The sequence below is a fragment of the Salvelinus sp. IW2-2015 genome, linkage group LG4p (assembly GCF_002910315.2).
Source record: "Salvelinus sp. IW2-2015 linkage group LG4p, ASM291031v2, whole genome shotgun sequence".
NCBI lineage: Eukaryota > Metazoa > Chordata > Actinopteri > Salmoniformes > Salmonidae > Salvelinus > Salvelinus sp. IW2-2015.
Genome location: NC_036841.1, coordinates 14,099,025 through 14,121,895, shown reverse-complemented (window position 1 = coordinate 14,121,895; position 22,871 = coordinate 14,099,025). Strand labels below are relative to the sequence as shown.

The 22,871-nt window shown below is 46.5% G+C and overlaps 1 protein-coding gene across 1 annotated transcript in view; it reads right to left on the bottom strand.

Annotated features, from left to right (window-relative positions):
- The window catches only part of LOC111957241 (cell adhesion molecule DSCAML1-like), a 31,325-nt gene extending 12,524 nt beyond the window's left edge, over positions 1-18,801 (bottom strand). Inside the window, exons 1-2 of the mRNA XM_023978022.1 lie at positions 18,459-18,801; positions 6,182-6,502 (exon numbers count right to left, since the gene is read on the bottom strand). Of these exons, the coding sequence (XP_023833790.1) occupies positions 6,182-6,502; positions 18,459-18,708 (571 nt within the window). The 5' untranslated portion in view covers positions 18,709-18,801. The remainder of the gene's footprint in view (positions 1-6,181; positions 6,503-18,458) is intronic.
- Between the last annotated feature and the right edge of the window lie 4,070 nt (positions 18,802-22,871).

The following is a 22,871-nucleotide window of genomic DNA, read 5'->3' as shown; positions in this document are numbered from 1 at the left end:
AGTTCACTAGCGATATAATTAACGCCTAGCCTGGAGGTGAATTTCCTTGGTCATTAATAATGCTTAATGCCAGCCGCCAGTGTCACCCATTGAAACCAGAGCCAATGTCCTTGTCGGAATAGTGAAGTCGTTAACCTTAACGTTGTGGTGTGGGCCTACCCCAAACTTAATGTAACCACGAGACGCGCTTTGAGCAACTGTAACCAAGTCCAACGCCTATTTGGCCCCTGCATTCAGTGGCCTAATGTATTGCGAAGCCTCATTTGTAACAAATCGAAGAAAGGCCAAATAATTCCAATCAGGTCTTCATTCCAATTCCTCATTGAAATGCGCCCGTTTCTTATCACAGCAGACCATCTCCGGGTCAATGTGCATAATTGATTAAGCAGCCCCTTTCGCAGCCAAGCCAATACGTTAAATCATTTATTTACTCCTTGATAGAACCTGCATCTCATCACGCAGAGCTAAATTGCCCTATGAGCACTGAGCATCTATGAGACTGTTTAAAGCCAAAACAACTGACAGCAAACATCGCTGATTCTTCGCACTTACATAGTCGATAAAGGCTTAAACCAGAAGTAGGCTAACAATTGTGGTAGCACAGTGATATTGCACATGTTTCCGGTTTCGAGGCGAGAGGTGCAGAATATGCCACATTTGTTTCATTAAGCCCTTGCAAGTGCATGCAAATGGTAGCCCAGTGTTTATGCATGAATTGCACTCCCCTCACATGCGCGCCGTCATTAGCGTGTTACTGATGCCTGACTATATGCACCCCGGTTGCCTAGGAACGGACAAAAACACGGGCCTGGCGCTCTCCGCGCACTGGGAGGAGAGGCCTGTATCACTGCTGCCTAAATAATTAACTACAGGGAAACCAAATACACTATTTACTTATTCATGAATCGAGCAGCAAAAAGAGAGAAGAAAATAGTCAAATAAACGGGAAACTGAATGGATGTACTGTATTGTACACGTTAATGAATGGGAATAAACAGCACATTGCTAGCAGGTTCCTTCTGTGGCAGAAGATGTACAAAACCAGAGATAAAAAGGAGGGCGGCCGGGAGCGTACAGGGCGACAGTGGACCTGCTCTCCCAGGTCCACTGTGCTCAGCCTTCAGTCTAAACTCGGCGTGCTTGTGTTGGTAGAAAAAGGGGAGCTGAGGTGAGCTTACTGAACAGCTGACCCCAGTTCACTCTAGACCTCCCCTGTGTGTGTAACTCTAGCTCTGTGTGACAAAAGGCGTAGGACATAGGATATAGCCACAGGCCTAGCGTTGATTACACTACTACTACACTACCAGACATTGACGGCTACTCGGACTGTCAGGCAAAAATGAATAAAAAGTCCTATGGTAAAGTCACCAAGTCCTCTCTGCTGTGTGTGTGTGTGTGTGTGTGTGCGCACGCTCGTGTGTGTGCGTGGGAGAGGGCAGCAGACATTTGACAGGCGTGAGGAGCGCTGAGCAGGCAGCCAGAGACCAAATGAGAAGCGCTCCATCGTCACGTGATCTCAATGAGCACACAGGCAGGAAGTCCTTAATACCCGGACTTGAATAGGCTCCATACACAGGCAGGCATTGGGACCAGACAGAGTCTACCTGTAATGCACTCCAAAATGATTGACTGCTCTACCGCAGTGGCTACTATGTCCCAATTCTGTTGACTGACTTTATTTTTCTCCTTTCTTTTCGGGTCACAGGGGAATGGCTTGATTTATCTGGTCTCTGGTCTTTATCTGATGAGATTATTATGGACAAAAGAGCGAGATTATTCTAATTTGTCATGTCACCAGAATAAGACCCTTGATATTGATTGGAAAGGAGCATCAACCTAATGATCTTGAAACATCCGTCACGTTCATCAAAACTTATTTCATCTGTAGCCTAATCGACTGCATACTTTTCCCCGAGTCGTAGTGGGAGAACCACACAACATGTCTTCGCGTGACTCCAACTTTACTTCAATATGATTGTTATTATATCAACATTTGCACATAAAAGCGTTTCCACCGCCATTTCTCGCGCCACTTATTTGACCAACACAAAACGATCCCACCGTATTTTGCTTTGTCGACAGTTGCTATCGACATTCGCCGTTTCCATCAGACCTGTCATGACATTTATTTTTTTATCCGACTTCAATTCGCGTAAAAAGGTTGGACGGGAAAAACCTGGTTAATGATGCTTATCAATGTCAACCGTCACGCACATATGGTGGCTAAACCTGCTTTTCAACGTTTTGTCATGTTATTCACGGTGTGTCTATTCACTGTTAATGGGGTGGGGAGAGGACAACGGAGGGGACGGGTGTAGGATGGAAAGCAGAAGAGGGACAAATTTTGACAATGAAGGAGAAGAGGATGGGAACAACTAGAGATGGATGGGAAGGCATCCTATGAGATCCAATGGAAACAACTAGAGATGGATGGGAAGGCATCCTATGAGAGCCAATGGAAACAACTAGAGATGGATGGGAAGGCATCCTATGAGAGCCAATGGAACAACTAGAGATGGATGGGAAGGCATCCTATGAGAGCCAATGGAAACAACTAGAGATGGATGGGAAGGCATCCTTGAGAGCCAATGGAACAACTAGAGATGGATGGGAAGGCATCTATGAGAGCAATGGAAAATCGAGATGGATGGGAAGGCATCCTATGAGAGCCAATGGAAACAACTAGAGATGGATGGGAAGGCATCCTATGAGAGCCAATGGAAACACTAGAGATGGATGGGAAGGCATCCTATGAGCGCAATGGAAACATCTGAGATGGACGGGAAGGCATCCTATTGAGAGCCAATGGAAACATTAGAGATGGATGGGAAGGCATCTATGAGAGCAATGGAAACAATAGAGATGGATGGAAGGCATCCTATGAGAGCAATGGAAACAACTAGAGATGGATGGGAAGGCATCCTATGAGAGCCAATGGAAACAACTAGAGATGGATGGGAAGGCATCCTATGAGAGCCAATGGAAACAACTAGAGATGGATGGGAAGGCATCCTATGAGAGCCAATGGAAACAACTAGAGATGGATGGGAAGGCATCCTATGAGAGCCAATGAAACATATAGAGATGGATGGGAAGGCTCCTATGAGAGCAATGAAAACACTAGAGATGGATGGGAAGGCATCCTATGAGGCAATGGAACAATAGAGATGGATGGGAAAGGCATCCTATGAGAGCCAATGGAAAAACTAGAGATGGATGGGAAGGCATCCTATGAGAGCCAATGGAAACAACTAGAGATGGATGGGAAGGCATCCTATGAGAGCCAATGGAAACAACTAGAGATGGATGGGAAGGCATCTCTATGAGACCAATGGAAACACTAGAGATGGATGGGAAGGCATCCTATGAGAGCCATGGAAACAACTAGAGAGGATGGGAAGGCATCCTATGAGAGCCAATGGAAACAACTAGAGATGGATGGGAAGGCATCCTATGAGAGCAATGGAAACAACTAGAGATGGATGGGAAGGCATCCTATGAGAGCCAATGGAAACAACTAGGATGGATGGGAAGGTCTATGAGAGCATGGAAACAACTAGAGATGGATGGAAGGCATCCTATGAGAGCCAATGGAAAATAGAGATGGTACGGGAAGGCATCTATGAGAGCCAATGGAAACATATAGAGATGGATGGAAGGCATCCTATGAGAGCCAATGGAAACAACTAGAGATGGATGGGAAGGCATCCTATGAGAGCCAATGAAACACTAGAGATGGATGGGAAGGATCCTATGAGAGCCAATGGAAACAACTAGAGATGGATGGGAAGCATCCTATGAGAGCCAATGGAAACAACTAGAGATGGATGGGAAGGCATCCTATGAGATCCAATGGAAACAACTAGAGATGGATGGGAAGCATCCTATGAGAGCCAATGGAACAACTAGAGATGGATGGAAGGCATCCTATGAGAGCCAATGGAAAAACTAGAGATGGATGGGAAGGCATCTATGAGAGCAATGGAAACAACTAGAGATGGATGGGAAGGCATCCTATGAGAGCCAATGGAAACAACTAGAGATGGATGGAAGGCATCCTATGAGAGCAATGGAAACAACTAGAGATGGATGGGAAGGCATCCTATGAGAGCCAATGGAACAACTAGAGATGGATGGGAAGGCATCCTATGAGAGCCAATGGAAACAACTAGAGATGATGGAAGCATCCTATGAGAGCAATGGAAAACTAGAGATGGATGGAGGCATCCTATGAGAGCCAATGGAAACAACTAGAGATGGATGGAAGGCATCCTATGAGACCAATGGAAACAACTAGAAGATGGATGGGAAGGCATCCTATGAGAAGCCAATGGAAACAACTAGAGATGGATGGGAAGGCATCCTATGAGAGCAATGGAAACATCTCCAACTCATCAGAACACCGGCAGGTGATTTCAAATGTCCGTCAATGCGAGGAGAAAACGTGTGAGAATGAGTTTAACAAGAATAGAGGCTCGGACTTTGACGATAACAGAGGGAGAGAAGAAAACAAGCAGTGATTTTCATAAATGTACAGCGATCCACCCAGTGCCAGTGCTATTGTTGGATGGAATCAGCATGCATGGGAGGGAGGGAGAATTGAAGGGGGGGGGGAGGGGCCGAGATGAAAGGAGGGAGGGTGTCACACAGCGAGCTGTCAGCTGTATCAGTCTCCGCCCACCTGAGACGGGACGCGCCACACCTTGCTCTCACGCCCTGCTCTCACGCCCTGCCTGTCGCCCATGGTAACCGCAGAATGTGTATGTGAATGTGTGTGTGTGTGTGTGTGTATGTGTGGTGTGTGTGTGTGTGTGTGTGTGTGTGTGTGTGTGTGTGTGTGTGTGTGTGTGTGTGTGTGTGTGTGTGTGTGTGTGTGTGTGTGTGTGTGTGTGTGTGTGTGTGTGTGTGCGTTCTGTGAAAGTGTGCAGCACTACCACAGGCAAGTCCTGAGAGCTGGAGTTGAGGGGCTGCAGAGTTGGGTGTGGGTGTGGGGGATGATGGTTTTTCACAGACTCAGCATTTAATTGATTAATTGAGGTAATTTATTTTTTAGGGAAGGTCGTCCCACACAGATGCTGGTTGGAAAGACACTGTACAGCTGATGGGACAAGGGTCCTCTGGACAGAAATGCTATAATGGGTATGGTGGAGTAGGTGTTGTCTGTAGCGATCGACAATTGGCCAGCTGACTGTTAACTGAATCGCTACAGGATTTGCTTTATATCGTCCACATCTTTTAAGGGGGTCGTTCCGATTTTGAAGATGCAGATTTTCATTGAACGTGTCGCTGAACGTGAACTAAAACACCAACAATATTTCTTCTCTCTGCTCAACTCTGTTCAATCCCTCTCGTGTTTAAACTCATTCCCTTTCCAGCTACAGTAAACACCCCGACAAAGACCTGGCACAGCTACCCAGAACAGCCAGCTTGACAAAAATGGTGTGTGTGTGTGTGTGTGTGTGTGTGTGTGTGTAGTTGGGGGACTTTCCAGTCCATGGACAGATGGAGTGACTGGGAGACAGGAGGCCTGCTGGCATAAGCAGGGCACAGGCTGGTGTGTGTGTGTGTGAGTGTGCATCCCAAAGCCTGCTTGTGTGTGTACGTGTGAACTCCCCTATTGCAGTTTGGCCAGCCCCACACTCCAGCAGTGACCTTGGTACAGGGCACAGAGGTCACTCTGCCAACTGTCTGTGCCACTGTGTGTGTGGCTGCCAGGGGATTTTCAAAGGCGCAGGGTCAAGGCTTTGGGACGCTCGCCCCCCCACCGAGGACCAATATGGATGTCGTTTGGTTTACCGTTTGTTACAGATGTTTTTGTTGTTTGTGTGTCTTCGCTGTGTTTGGGGGGTGGTTCTCTTAGAATGGAGCTGAGTGTACAGCATCAAATCGCATGGGAAAGTATTTGAGGAACTACATGCATTTTCTTTGTGTTTCTAAACCTCTTCCTTGCAGCCTGTCTTTGTGCTTAGCCTCCTCTCATCCGTTTGGCCCCGGAACACTGTTTAGTTAGAGACACAGCTTCACCTGTAGAACCTATGTGTGTCCTGTCTAAGGCTGCCCCAGAAGAGTCTATGTCTGTATGTCTGTCTGTCTAAGGCTGCCCCAGAAGAGTGTATGTCTGCACGTCTGTCTGTCTAAGGCTCCACCAGAAAAGGCTGCCTGTGTTCAGTCTGAGTCTGACCTGCTTTGACGTGGATGCTGGGGCTGCGGATCTTGCCGGCCTGGTTCTCTGCGGTGCAGAAGTATTCGTTGTCATGGATGTAGCTGTTGAAGGCGGAGGGCGAGAAAGGGTAGAGCTGGAGGGTGCCGTTGGCGTGCACGTGGCGGATGTGGGGCACGTCGTAGATGTCGTCGCCGGTGGCCAGGTACCAGCGCAGGACGGCATGGGGTGCGCCGCCCGCGGGGCAGGGCAGGGACACCCCGACCGAGCTGGAGAAGGTCACCCGCTGCAGGGAGGCGTTTACAAAGTACAGCCGCGTCGAGACCACATCCTCACTGTTCACTGTGGAGGGCGAGAGAAACTGGTCAAGGATAACACCACACACCAACAACACACACCACACCAACAACCCCACGACACACACACACAAACACACACACACACACACCACCACACACACACACACACCACACAACAACAACAACACACACACACACACACACAGCAACACCACACAAACACCACAAAGAAGCCACATCCAGAACCACATCTCACTCTGATGGGGGCAGAAGAACAATAGGGGTGCGGGGTTGGGAACCACAACACACACACCACACAGACTTCACAAACCAATATCTCCCCACACAGATAACAACAAATCCTCCCACACACATATACACACAGACAATGTGTGGGCAGCTACCTGCCAATCTGCAAACTGGGTTATCTTCTAGAGATTTCCATCAGGTCAGCACAGCAGATCCCAAAAATAGAATCAATTACTATTTCCCCATTAGGCAAATGACCTGACGTAATATATTCATTATTTATTTCCAGCTACATGTAAGTCTGTTATGATAAGAGATAAGCCAGGCCACAGTCGGAAGCTCTGCTATGAGTAGATGAACACGGTCTACTTGTTTGGTAAGTTGGTCTGTACAATAGCTTAAATAAACCTGGGCATTGACTTGATCATGTAACATGTTAGTCGCACGTGTTTGAGTCTCAAGTGTGCCTCTCTGATCCACCTTATTAATCAAAACTAGCGACCTGGCAGCCAAAAAACAGCAGAGATCCATCCTCAATAACGCGTTATCATCATGTCTGTCGTCTAAGATATGCCTAACGAGAACCCCTCAGTACTCTTGCATCTGATTGGAGGGGAAAGGGGTCATGCACCCCCAGACCCACCCCACCTCCCCCCATGTTGGTATACCGCGCCCACAAAAACCAAGAACCCATGAGGTCGTTAGGACAAACCTAGTCTGCCGGTTAAACCCATCTCAAGACTATGTCGTCACCGAGAAAGAAGCCTTCAGGATATCTCCCACCGCAACCCTGGAGGGAGGGCTTCTATGCAACCACTATGGCTTTCACACGCTGCTGCAATGACGTGCCATAAGTCGTCTTAGGGGAGATGCGTCCCTAATACCTCCCCCTATCAATGTCTCCCGGGAGGCAACTAGACGTATTTTTAGCGTTGGGGGGGTTGTACTGAGCTCAGCTTGGCCCTGGGCCAACAGGAGACAGATCATTTCTTCTGAATCAATGATCTATAATTAATCCTCTTCCCTGGTTTGTGTCAACAATGGCCGGATTAGCCCTGTCTCTTTCACTCGGAATGACGCGGGACGAATGGCCGTGAATGGAGGTGGCGGCTAGACGCCTCATCAAGGTAGATTTATGAGGGATCGACAGCACAGCAGATAACCTACAGCCAGCCCCGTGCATTGATGTCCAACCAAATTAGCACGAGGAAAATCATTAAAACAGCTATGAGGGGGGGATAAAAATGAAAGGACTTAAATGCGTATTTTGTCAGAATTCAAATGTTTCAGATCAGATTCATTTCAGTGCTTCATTCATTTTCATTTAAGCCAAGTCTCTCTATGGGCCTTTCTATATACACTACATGACCCGCACTCCAGCAGTGACCTTGGCACAGGAAACAGGGGTCACTCTGCCAACTGTCTGTGCCGCTGTGTGTCTGCCAGTTTTTTTTTAAAGGAGTAGGGTCAAGGCTTTGGGATGCTCGCAGCCCTGCTGAGTCTTATTGTTAGTCAGAGGACCAATATGGACGTTGTTGGGTTTCCTTTTATTTGGGGGGTGGTTCTCTTAGAATGGAGCTGAGTGTACAGCATCATATCATACACTACATTACCAAGAGTATGTGGACACCTGCACGTCGAACATCTCATTCCATTAATATGGGGTTGGTCTCCCCTTTGCTGCAGTAACAGCCTCGACTCTTCTAGGAAGGCGTTCCACTAGATGTTGGAACATTGCTACGAGGACTCGCTTCCATTCAGCCACAAGAGCTGTTCAGGCCAGTCAAGTTCTTCCTCACCGATCTCAACAAACCATTTCTGTATGGACCTCGCTTTGTGCACGGGGGCATTGTCATGCTGAAAAAGGAAAGGGCCTTCCCCAAACTGTTGCCACAAAGTTGGAAGCACAGAATCGTCTAGAATGTCATTGTATGCTGCAGCGTTAAGATTTCCCTTCACAGGAACTAAGACCATTATTCCTGCTCAACCAAGTTTTACAGTTGGCACTATGCATTGGGGCAGGTAGCGTTCTCCTGCCAAACCCACCAAACCCAGATTCGTCCGTCAGACTGCCAGATGGTGAAGCATGGTTCATAACTCCATGGGGGAGGGCAGCGTAGCCTAGTGGTTAGAGCATTGGACTAGTAACCGAAAGGTTGCAAGTTCAAATCCCCAAGCTGACAAGGTACTAATCTGTCGTTCTGCGCCTGAACAAGGCAGTTAACCCGCTGTTCCGAGGCCGTCCTTGAAAATAAGGATTTGTTCTTAACTGACTTGCCCGGTTAAATTAACTCCAGAGAACACGTTTCCACTGCTTCAGAGTCCAATGGCTGTGAGCTTTACACCACTTCAGCCGACGCTTGGCGTTGCGCACGGTGATCTTAGGCTTGTGTGCGGCTGCTCGGCCATTTCATGACGCTCCCGACGAACAGTTTTTGTGCTGACGTTGCTTCCGGGGGTAGTTTGGAACTCGGTAGTGAGTATTGCAACTGAGGACAGACCATCTTTACGCGCTACACTCAGTTGCAATACTCACTACCGAGTTCCAAACTACCCCCGGAAGCAACGTCAGCACAAAAACTGTTCGTTGGGAGCGCATGGCACATGGCTCTGTGAGCTTGTTGCTCCTAGACGTTTCCACTTCACAACAACAGCACTGGGGCAGCTCTAGCAGGGCAGACATATTACAAACTGACTTGTTGGAAAGATGCCACGTTGCCACGTTAAAAGTCACTGAGCTCTTCAGTAAGGCCATTCCACTGCCAATGTTTGTGTACGGAGATTGCATGGCTGTGTGCTTGATTTTTATACACCTGTCAGCAACGGGGGTGGCTAAAACAACCGAATCCACTAATTTGAAGAGGTGTCCACATACTTCTGTATATATAGCGTAAATATTAACAATTGATCTCTGGTACAGCAAAAACAGAATGAAGAACATGATACAAGTGATGGCAGAGTATTGAATGGTTGAGATAGGGCTAAAGCCCTCAATAGGTAAGGGTGGCTCTGTCTCTCCCCTCTCTCTCTCTCTCCATTCATTCATCCCTCTCCCACTTCTCTTCCTCCTCTCCTCTGCGTCATCGTATTTTTTCTCTCTCTTCCTCACTCTCCATACATTTTATCTCTCCCTCTTTTTCTCTCCCCACCATTCTCAATCTCTCTCTCTCTCTCTCTCTCTCTCTCTGCTCTCCTCTCTCCTTCTCTCTCTCTTCGTCTCTCTCTCTCTCGTCCTCTCTCTCTCTTCCTCTCTCCCTCTCTCTCTCTCTCTCTCTCTCTCTCTCGTCTCTCTCTCTTCCCTCTCTCTCTCTCTCTCTCTCTCTCGCTCTTCTCTCTTCTCTCTCTCTCTCTCTCTCTGCTCTCCTCTCTCTCTCTTCTCCTCTTCTCTCTCTCTCCTCCTGTTTAAAGTCCTCGAGTGCACTGGCAGGACATGTTAAGTGATATTGAATTGTATTCCAGACACAGAGAGTTAAATCCATTATAATTCTCCTGTCATACTATTTAAACACACTTCGACACTATAAGTCTCTCCGCCCCTGTAATCGCACCACCGGTGGAGGGCACTCTTCCCACTCCCTGGTGGTGTGGTGGGTTAGATCACGGCCAGGGAAGATGTTAAGGGGCAGTCGAACACAAGTGTGCGTGCTCGCACGAGGTGTTCGTGTGCGGTGCATCAACGTGCGTTACGTTGGGAGGGGGGGGGTGGGGGGGGGGGGGGGGGGGGGGGGGGGGGGGGGGGGGGGGGGGGGGGGGGGGGGGGGGCATGTGAGTGGGAGTTGAGGGAGTAAGTGGTGAGGGTGTACACGGACTGTGTGCACATAAGTGTGCATTGTGTTTGTGATTGTATGTAGTCGCTCCTACCAAAATGGAGCAGCTCTCTGTGTCAAAAAGGTGTAATTTAGGTTGAGTGCAATATATCCTGATCCGATGTCGCATAAAAACACAACTCTCTGCTCATTCTGAGAGATAGACCATTCAGCACCATGGACAGGGCACACTGGCTTTCAGTCTCACATTGTGCATTTGAGTCATTTAGCAGACATCTCTTACCAGAGCAAATGTGTGAAGTGCCTTGCTCATGGGCACATTGACAGATTTTCCCCTAGTCAGCTGGGGGATTCGAACCAGCGAGCGTTCGGTACTGCTCAAAGCTCTTAACCCGACTCAGCACATGTAATATTTGCCAAAAAATTATTTATAACAAATATTGAAAAATGTTAAGAAATTGAATCTTAATAAGCATTGAGCATCGCCTGTAACTTATTTTAAAAAAAACGAAAGACATCCACAAATAAACTAACACCAAGAACCCCTACTGTGATGCCATAAAAAATGGCGGAGTGACATCAAAAACAATCGGAGCATGACCACAAAGAAAGAAAACGAGCGACTTGGATGAGGCAGCTCTTGTGCAGCTGTCCTATTTGGTGAATCCAGGTCAGTCACTTGAGCACAGTACAACACAGAGAGGCAGTACAGTGGTGGACTGAACTGCCATCATGCAGCACAGTTGCCTGCAGCAGAAAAGCCACTACATAAAGATGGCATAATTATATAATCCGCCAAGTCGCGTCTGAGAGAGAGACCCGGACAACGTCCCACACAGACTGACAGGGTCTGTCAACACAACCATTAGAAAGAATACAGAGAACAAAAGAAAGAAAAAAAAGCCCACCCAATCCAAAATGATAAGAAAGCCCAACGTGTCCAAATCCAAAAAAGATGGATATAGAAGCCCAGTCTCCAATAATCCAAATGATTGAAGATCATCCAGATACCAGTGTCCAAATCCAAAAAGTGGATATAGAAGCCCAGTGGTCCAATCCAAAAGTGGATATAGAACCCAGGTCCAAATGCCAAAAAGTGGATATAGAAGCCCATGTCCAATCCAAAGTGATATAGAAGCCCAGTGTCCAATCCAAAAGTGGATATAGACAGCCAGTGTCCAATCCAAATCAAGCCACTGAGAGATGGATGAATGATATAACAAGATGCAGAAAATCCACTAAAACCTTCCAGAGGGCTACATGAGATGATACAAGTTCCTTCACCAGAGGAATCGAGACATGCCTAGGGACAGCGTAAGCTTTCCAAGCAAACGCTGGAGGCAGGGCTTTCTCCTATAGAGTCATTTTTATGAATTGTCTGCCTAACCATGTGAGAGACGCAGACTCGGTCTCGACCTTTAAGTCTTATTGGAACTCATCTCTTCAGTAGGTCTTATGATTGAGTGTAGTCTGGCCAGGAGTGTGGAGGTGAACGGAAAGCACTGGAGCAGCGAACCGCCTTGCTGTCTCTGCCTGCCGTTCCCTCTCTCCACTGAGATTCCTTCTTCTAACCCATTACAGTGGCTGATCTTGGCTTACTCGGTTCTTCCATGCCGTCTAGAGGGTGCATCACTTGAGTGGTGAGTCACTGACGTGGTTTTCCTGTCTGGGTTGGCGCCCCCCTTGGTTGTGCGTGGTGCAGATCTTTGTGGGCTATATCGCTGTGCCTCAGATGGAGTTGGTGGTTGAAGATATCCCTCTAGGGTTGAGGGCTGTGCTTGGCAAGGTGGGGTTATTATACTGCCTGTTTGGCCCTGTCCCGGGGGTATCATCGGATGGGGCCACAGTGCCCTGACCCTCCTGTCTCAGCCTCTCAGTATTTTATCTGCAGTAGTTTATGTCGGGGCTAGGTCAGTCTGTTATATGGAGTTTCTCCTGTCTTATCCTGTCCTGTGTGAATTAAGTATGCTCTCTCTAATTCTCTCTTTCTCTCTTTCTTTCTCTCTCTCGGAGGACCTGAGCCCTAGACATGCCTCAGGACTACCTGGCATGATGACTCCTTTGTCCCCACTCCACCTGGCTGTGCTGCTGCTCCAGTTTCAACTGTTCTGCCTGCGGCTATGGAACTCTGACCTGTTCACTATGTTCACATTTGAACATCTTGGCCATGTTCTGTTGTTATCTCCACCCGGCACAGCCAGAAGAGGACTGGCCACCCTTCATAGCCTGGTTCCTCTCTAGGTTTCTTCCTAGGTTTTGGCCTTTCTAGGGAGTTTTTCCTAGCCACCGTGCTTCTACACCTGCATTGGTTGCTGTTTGGAGTTTTAGGCTGGGTTTCTGTATAGCACTTTGATATATCAGCTGATGTAAGAAGGGCTATATAAAAAAAAAAGATTTGATTAGAGGCTAGGGCTTGATTTGGGATTTGGATTAAAAGGGGACACAAGGATCCCACGCGGGGCTTTGGGGTCTGAGGATTTGAGCAAGGGGCCAGTCTTTTCCCCATTCAACAGGGAGTAATGGTGGAAATAAGGAGAGGAGAGAGGACTGAAATAACCCAAATTCTCCCTTTCTTTGTTCTGAGACGTCTAATCCAACGTGTAACTCTCAATTCTTCCATGCCCTCAGGCTGCCCGCCCTTTTCCCTGGCATGGGCAGGAAGGGAGCAGAGAAGAGGAGGAGAGGAGCGAGGGAGGGAGCTAGGCGCACTCATCCATTTTGGAAGCATATTTTCCCTTTCCTTCTTCAAGCCTGAATGCGTAGATTACAACCGGACAAGGTCATTGTGATTTGGGTGAGTTACCTAAAACACCACTCCTGTTGGGCGAAGCCTCTTCACTCCTTCTCCTGCTCTTGTTCTGTTGCTGTGACACATTTGACTCAAGCCTCTCCTCCCTCCCTCCACACACAGACACATTTGCACATTTCCTATGTCCCCCCCCTTTTGCGAGCAGTATGAAAATGGCGTATGAATATGTATGCCACTGAGACAGGGATATTGCCTATGGTGAACGGCTATGCATAATGCAGCTCTTTCTGTCTCGTCCACACACACACACGCACACGCACACGCACACACATACACACACACACACACACACACACACACACACGCAATCGTCTCTGACATTCATACCATCCCATGCACACAGGTCAATAAATCTCTCACACACACACACAATAACATGCACTCAAGTATACACATACACGTTCTCAGAGGCAAGAATGCGTTCCCTGTTATGGGTCTGATGAATCGTACAGAATACAATACTTAATATGTTCAGGCAACATAACACTAATGTCATTGCTTTCAGTTACAACACCACAATAACGTAGTAGTGATGTTTTGCAATCCATTACGGGAAAGCAAGAAGCGAATTATAATTATATCATTGTGAATGCTATTTGATACCCATTTTGCATACAAAGACACTGAAAAAGAATAATGCATTGGCATTACACTGAAATTACCTTGCCGTACGCATGCATGTGCGCACGCACGCACGCACGCACGCACACACACCACAAACAACCCCCTTCTCCATATTATGCAGTGTCAGTGGAATATTAGGATCATTTCAGCGTTTGAGGAGCCACAACCTCCCTCTTTAAATGAAGCATTTTCACAGTTTTGAAGTGAGTGTCAGATTTCTGGGGTGTGATTTAATCCTCTATCCTTCCTTCTCACTGAGTCCGAGATAAAGGGAGCAGGTAGGAAGCAAGATAGCTCGAGAAAAGAGGGACGCAAAGGAGGGAAAAGAAGAGCTGGCCCTGTCACTTTAAAGCAGATGAGCCCTACACATGACCCGCCCCCCCCCCCCCCCCTCTCTTCTCCTCTCCCCCTTCTCTCCCCCTCTCTTCTCCTCTCCTGCTACAACACATCTTGTGAAAGTGGAGATGACTGTCAAGTCAGAGGCCACAGAAAAGATGCCCCACTCAACAACAGGTGAGAGAATACCTGTTGAGTTATCAAACTCAGTTGGACAATCTGTGTGAAAAGGTCAAATCATCGTTGACTTAATCAACTGGGTGTTCATTTGTGTTCATATGTTCATATTTTTCTTTAATGCATAGTTAAGTTACCCATTGTAAGGGTAGAGGAGTGAAGCGGCATTTGTTATCTATGTCATTTCTCTGTTCTCCCCATATGGTCAAGTTACACTAGGCCTAAATGATGCATGCAGGTGAGGAATAGCCTCCGTGGCTTTTCTGTTCACCGGCCAAGTCACCAGCACAAACACTCCACGGTAAAAAAACAGTCGTTGCTTGCCAGAGCGAGACGAGGGGATGCGAGTTAACACGAGAGGGTGGTATTATTGTGGCCTTGCCTCTCAGAGACAAATGACAAGTTCATAGGTAAGGTGTTATTTAGGAGAAGAGATGGTATACACTTAGAGATCGAATATTATGACTGTCGGTCGCGCCATTATATTCAGCGAGAGAGAGAGAGAGGGGTGGGGTTGCAGGCAACTTGTTGCGGGATAACTCGTGGCTAAGGAGAGGACAGGATAGGTCGAGTCGATATCATTGGAATCAACGTGAGAGACTTCATGTAAAAGCGTATGTTCAATTAAATATCGCGTCAGACAAAATGAAAGCAAAAATACCGTACTGGCACACGTGGCGAGTTAGTAGCCTTTCACCAGGACGCAGAGGCAACACATCTAGACGCAGTGCAGTGGTGTACATGAATTCGAGGCAGTCTATTTCTGACTCTGACTCATAAGAAAATGACTACAAGCCCATGCTGCCCTCTCACCTCTCAGTTTGTGCCTTTCATTTGATTCCAACATTACACTTCCGTATCCGCCCGACCAGGCCTTGGTTGTAAGTCAGACTAGTGCCATAACGGTTGACAAAATACGTTATGAGGAGAGCAGAGAGCAACACGCCGTTGTCAGAACTATCTGGCCCAGATTATGGCAACAAACGGCTATCCCATCAAACATAAAACAAAAGAGGAGGGAGAAGTGCAGTCCTCTAGTCAATGAACTGATTTACTTTGGTAAATAAGTTGCAAATCAGGCTTTAGTTTCAGTTCAAACGGAAGCCTACTAATTACGCAGCTGGGAAGGGATGCTGATTTGGGTAAAACAAGAAGAGAAACCAGTTTTGCACATTTCATCCGGTAAGGGGACTAAGTAGAGAGAAAGAGGTGTGTGAGGGGGACATTAGAGATGATAAATTGCCTCAAAATGCAGGCTAAAGAATGCAATTATATATTGTGCATAACAAAATGCTTACACATCACAAATTAATAAACACTGATAGGCCGAATTATAATCATTATTATTATTTTTACAACAATAATATTAATAATAATATAGGTGTATTGGTTTCACATTTTAATTTAGGCAAATGTTCAGAAAATCTGGTTCAGGCAAGAGAATATCGCTGCCACCACGTACACCACATTGCCTATTTAACAACTGCTCATCCCCCCACCAGTCATTGAGTCGTAGTTATGTTCCCATCAGGTAAGGGAAACGAAATATACATGCATAAAAACCAACTGTTTAGATGTATCAACTAATCTATTTATATCCTACATTAATCCTATCGTTCCTATCAATTGAAAATGTACAGTCATTCAGTATTCGTTTTATAGATTGGAGGCCTGTCAGGCTGAACTGGATTAAACCGGAATCAGCCATGAATTGATAAAATAACCATAGTATCTCTCCCTCATTATTTTACAAACCGTAGTCTTGATCAGAATATTGGGTGATTTGAATTTTGTGTAGCCATAATAATGATAAAACATTAGGCTTTAAATATCGCCAATTGATATTAACGTTAGTACGTTAATACACTGCAACAAATATGTACAATAATTGCCGTCACCAATAGGCCTGACTGTTTCTGCTGAATAGATGGCACGGATAGCATCTTTCCTGCTGATTTGTTTTGTGTCTCATCACATTTACATAAAATGACAAGCGAGACCAGATCATGACAAAGAAGAATGAGCGCCCCCCCCCCCACACACACACACACCCCGTTTCAAACCGGGTTGATGAGTACTGGTATGGCCGAGACGCATCAATTAAGGGACATCTGGTTATTCATATTGCACTCAAATGACTAATTAGCCTACTGGAAACCAACGGCAACGAACATTTATATTTCTGAGAATATCAAATTATGCAAGGATGTATGGAAGAGATATTCATTAAATTAAGCACAGGATGTGTGCCGTTCCACAAAAGTGAGAACCTTTATGGAGGCGCGGCCGACTCAGGAAAATACGCAGTCCTAATGCATATGCATGTAAGATAATTGGCTACCATTTTTCTCTGATCAAATCTTCTCTTTTAAATTAAAACACACATTAAATCAGATAGTATGTACATATAAAATTGATTGTTGACAAAAATGAACGAATAAAGGATAAAAACTATGCTAAATGGAAGTTCGTTTTCGACTCTGCGTTATCTACATCTCTTCCCTCTCCACTCTTTCCGCTCCACTGCCTAGCTGCAACCCCCACCCCTCCCTCCCTCCTTTCACCACACACACACACACACACACACACACACACACACACACACACGTCTTGTTCAGTCACGAGACAAGGCGATGTGCAGTACATAATCTAAAAAGACCTTGTAATCCAATTGAACACAACAAAAACACCACAAAAGCCCTCGTCACAACAGCAGCAGCACCACGCACACACAGACCACACCATCCCGGACTGTTGACCTGCAAGGATACAGGCCATGTATTTCAAATGTCTGAAAGGGCATCCACTCACGAAAACACAGAATGAACAGAAAAGAGTTAGGGCCTATCTGCATGTGATCCTAAGACTAATTACATTTTAGACATTTACGCATTTATTATTTATGTATTTATTTTATATTGGGTTTATGACTGAATTTGATTGACTGGATTATGTTCAAGTTGTTGAAATGGTTGACAAGCGTTCAATCGGAAGCAATTGTTCAATCAAAAACCATATTCAAGCTTCCTCTCGATCTGCAGTATTTTTCCATGCAAACCCAATCAGTATGTAGAATCTGGGGCCATAGAAAATGGAGGATGCATAATTAAGACTACCGATAATAACAATTGAGTGTGTCTGCTTGCGCTGACCCGTGTCATTCTAGAAAATGAAGCAAATTGCCAACTGCGTAAAATCCCAGCGTTCAATATCCTCAGCATCGGTTTACACATCTCTTATAAAATGTTTTGGCCCTCATTGTGTTTGAACACTCACACGCACGCACGCGCGCACACACACACACACACACACACACACACACTGAAAGGCACGCTCTTCAACAGACATGCACTAATTTGGTGCGCCAAAGAAGCCATATTAGCAAATGACACATGCGCCTGACACCTTCTGTTATCTGTTATGGGACAGAGGAAAGAGAGCAAACAAATGTACACTTGAATGCCCCGCTACTTTTCTGATAAACATCCTACAGCTCAGATACCCGGTTGGAGTTCGTGGCAGCTTTTGGCTCGCAGTCTTTGCGTCCGCATCTCTTCCTCTCTTATTGTCGTGTCTCCATATTCATGACATCTCGACATGTTCATGAATGCAAATGTTATCTCTCCCATCTTCACTGCCACAGACAGCGTTTAGGGGAATATGGACCACACTTCCATTATGTATGTTCCTTCTCAAATAATGTAAACATGTGTAATTATGCAACTGCATAATGCGTCCTTGGATTGATCAAGACACCTGACAGAAGGGATGGTGGCTGAAAAGTCATTCTAATTGTCATCCTCCATTCTAAGTGTGGTTAAACCGATTATTCCCATCCAAATCAAGCCTTATATCCGAGTAAAGAGAGGCCATTGACTTTAACTGACAAGAAGGAATTTAAATTTACGACTTTTGTAAATTAGCGCATTTCAACCGAACCTCATTTATTGTAGCACAAATAAACACAAATAGCCTATGTGCGCCCCAACTTCACCACTGGATTGGATAGAGCAATAGTGTGAATGTCTTTCACGTACCTTCTTGTAAAGAATACAGCAGGAATAAAGTTACCAGCCACATGCCATAAATAGCAGGTATATTTCTCAGGAATTTTGTGCAATCCCGACGAGTGCACAGCGCAGCGTTCGGCCAAGCGAGGCTCCGTGCTGGAGTGGTGACGATGCTCACCGGCGATCTCTCCAGCCCTAGTTCCAGACTCGCAAGCTCCGAGGAACGGACACTGATCTGGTCCCGCCTCCCGTACCCTCCCATAGCCGGGACCGTCATCCGAGAGGGGCCCTCCCCGGCTATTGTAATGATGCGCCGTGATGGAGAAGTGAGGCAGTGCGTCTACTGTACGAGGACCACACATACGGAATACGGAGCTGTTCTCTTTGCGCGATGGGGGGTGGTTTGTATACGTGTCTGGAGTGGTGGGGCTGGGTTTGTTTATGGGGGGTCAGGTGTATGGCGTCTTGAGGTGTGATATAACAGGTGACTGGAGAGAATCAGCTTCGGTCCGTTAGCTCTTTCTTTGTTAAGGTCCATGGACGCGCGCACCTGTGGACTTTTGCCGCGCTACCATCTTCACTTCGCGCACAAAGGAGCTCACTCATTCAGTGACTGTATTAGCTTGGCACAATGGTATAGATACATTTACGTTCGGTCTACTTTATAGGTGTTCTTATTTGTTTTGTTATTGTGGCTTGGGTAGCCTAGTACATGCAAGATTGAGAGACAATTTTGTTTAGTCAGATAAATATGAAGATCAAAGATCTCTCTATTTCTGTCTCTCCCTCTGGCACAGATGCGGTTGCCACACACGGCTCAGCGCGTCCTTAGAGACCTGTACGCAACATTTTTCGGCCGCCCGCTCTACAAACAAACACACACACACAATATATATTCAGTTAATGTTTTATTACTTCAGTAAAAAAATTTTTTTTTAAAGTAAGGTATAATAAATGAGGGTATAATGATATTAGTGAAACTATCTCTCCGTTTTTGTCCAAATAAAACGTGAAATTGCATTATTTTAATTTGTTAATTTATATGATGATGATGATGTATAGCTTTATATAAAAGTATTGTTGCAGTCATGGAATGTCATTCTTTGAGCACTACATAACAAGTGATGATTTTTTGCTATATTATTTACATTTTGTTGGTGGGCCAATTTTTAATCTACAGTCTGTAGAAGCTTCATATACGACTACAAACTATAAACTACAAATGCTAATAAAATGTCAGACTCAATCGTTTTTTGACATTATCACAAAAAAAACATGATACCAAACATGATGTTGTCAGTAGAGTGTTAGGGTCAACCCACCCTGGGTAAAGGTCATGGGAAGTGGACCATGGTGAGTTAGAGGATATTCTGATATGGTTCATAAAACCACTTGTTTTCACAGCTTTTCGTTGAACCCTACTACCCCTGACAACGTCCCAAGAGCCAGTAACAACATTACATAGGATTTGTCCAAAATGGCACCCTATTCCCTATATAATGCACTACTTTTGACCAGAGCCACTATTATGGACGCTGGTCAAAAGAAGTGCGCTATAAATGAAATTAGGGTGCCACTTTGGAGGCACATCTAAAGAGAAACCCGNCACACACACACACACACACACACACACGTATTACATATATTCTGTTATTGTTTTATTACCACAGTCTACACATTTTCATCAAAAAGTAGGGTATAATAATGAATAATGAAATCAGACAAACTGTTTCATAGTTTTTGTCAAAATATAACTTTCAAAAAATGACATTGATTTAATTTGTAAGATGATGATGTATAGCTTCATATAGAATTATTGTTGCAGTCATGGAACGCCATTATTTGAGCCAGTTACAACAATACAAAGGATTTGTCCAAAATGGCACTCTATTCCCTATATAGTGCACTACTTTTGACCAGAGCCCCTATTAGGGACGCTGGTCAAAAGAAGTGCACTACAAATGGAATAGGGTGCCATTTGGGAGGCACTTCTAGAGAAAAATCCAGCTATAACTCAGTGGTTCCACTGTAGCCTTCTGCATTGGTCCCCTCAGTTCCTCCGCAGCGGGCACTATCCACGCCACTTCACATCTCGCCTGTAATTATTGAATAGCTACACGAACTGTAATGTTATTGATTATAGGGTATACGGGGCACAGACACCAAAAACAAATGAATCCTGATATCTGTCAACCCCCATCCTCCTCCCCCACATACTGAAGCCTACATACAGAACAAACCAAATAACCAAGCTCCAAAACACAGGGCCACCCCTAGTGACTGTATATGAAAGGACTGGCTAGAAATCTTCAGACTACAATTGTCACCTAAGTGTCATCTTGAAAATATTCTCTGGCTTTGGGTCAGCATCTCCATCAGACCCAGAGACATCAGTAACGTCACTATTTTAGACAAGTATTTGCAGTTATGGAGGGGATAGCTTTTGCAGTGGCCATCGCCACAACAGCCGCAGAAGAGAAACTCGACTCTTAGTCAAGCTAAACGTACGGCTGACTAAGTGGGAGAAATAAGGAAAGGTATGGTTGTAGAATGAGCGAAATGTGAGCGTACAGCAGCTGTGGTCTCTCCTTTTCACGGAACATCTCCAGTAGGGTAGCGAGCTAGCAACTGTACATCCTCTCTCCATTATGTAAGTGGAGAGAGAGAGAGAGAGAGAGAGAGACCCTGTTCGCCACCTAACTACTCCCACGTACAGACAAGTGAGAGCACACACACACACTCACACTCACACACACACGTACACACACCCTAAGTGTCCATGGCCAAGTAAATACTACAAAATAGAATACACGAGTGGCTTGGAGAAATGTAGCCCAGAGAAATGTACAGTTTGGGCTTCAAATCATCTGACTAGCAGAGCGGAGTGTTGTCTGTCTCCTTCAACCTTCCCTCCCCTCTCAACCGGCCTATTAAAACGTCACTGACTCACTTCTAGAAACAGATGTATCTCCCCACAGTAGCCGTAGACTTCACACTAACAGAATCCAGCTCCATTCACAGAAAGCGCCAACCTGCTGTGGGCAATGAGTGACGTATAGGCGACAGTATGTTACCATACAGAAAGGCTGCAATCCTCTCCTTAGGTCTGACTCTGATCTGACCCTTTCTGACAAGCAGGTTATACTGTACTTCAAGCAGTGATCATCACGAGATGTGACAGTCTAGTAAAATGGCAAGCTCCCAGCCAGCAATGGATATCGCTTTGGACAAGAGTCAAGTCGTCCACGGCGCACCTCATAATTAATCTGCATCACCTCTTTCTCCCTCTTCATTTGTTGCCTGGAGATACACAGGCTGAGTGAGGAAAAGAGAGGGGGAGGAAGAGAGAAAGAGGACGAGAGAGTCAAAGGACAACGAGGACAGGGAGAGCAGCTGAGACAGAGAGATGGGGAGAAAGAGAGAAAGAAAAGAAAGAAAGAGGGAGAGAGAGAGAAAGGGAGTGAAGAGGCAGGTGGGTGAATGTTAATGCTAACCCTCAGCCAATCAGAGGGCCCCTCAGGCCATGACTACATGCTAGGATCATATTAGTGCTAATGTATCTGGTATTAATGCACAGCCCCAGCCCCCATGGAGTCGGCAAGGTCACCGCAGGGGAGGGGGGGATAGGTGGAGGGGAACACACCACATCACCGGTGAACTTGGTCAGTTAGGCCTGAGGGTTGGGATGGGGGTCAACTCCAGGGAGTGGGGGGGGGGGGGGGGCAAATCAAACGATCATAATCAAACGTTGTGGAGGACAACTTTCATTAACATGACTGTCCATTTGGAATCCAGTGATAAAATAACAAAAATGGTGACTATGGTGGACAGGTAGTAGAAGACTGCCTAGTGCATCCATATCCTTACCATCAACCCAGCTCTAGCCAGGCTCCAGCTCCCCCAGTCAGTGTGTTGCCTGCCACGCTCTAGCCAGGCTCCAGCTCCCCCAGTCAGTGTGTCTGCTGCACAGCTCAGCCAGGCTCCAGCCCCCAGTCAGTGTGTCTGCCTCCACAGCTCTAGAGGCTCAGCTCCCCCAGTCAGTGTGTCTGCCTGCCACAGCTTCTAGCCAGGCTCCAGCTCCCCCAGTCAGTGTGTCTGCCTGCCACACGTCTAGCCAGGCTCCAGCTCCCCCAGTCAGTGTGTCTGCCTGCCACAGCTCTAGCCAGGCTCCAGCTCCCCCAGTCAGTGTGTCTGCCTGCCACAGCTCTAGCCAGGCTCCAGCTCCCCCAGTCAGTGTGTCTGCCTGCCACAGCTCTAGCCAGGCTCCAGCTCCCCAGTCAGTGTGTCTGCCTGCCACAGCTCTAGCCAGGCTCCAGCTCCCCCAGTCAGTGTGTCTGCCTGCCACAGCTCTAGCCAGGCTCCAGCTCCCCAGTCAGTGTGTCTGCCTGCCACAGCTCTAGCCAGGCTCCAGCTCCCCCAGTCAGTGTGTCTGCGCTGCCA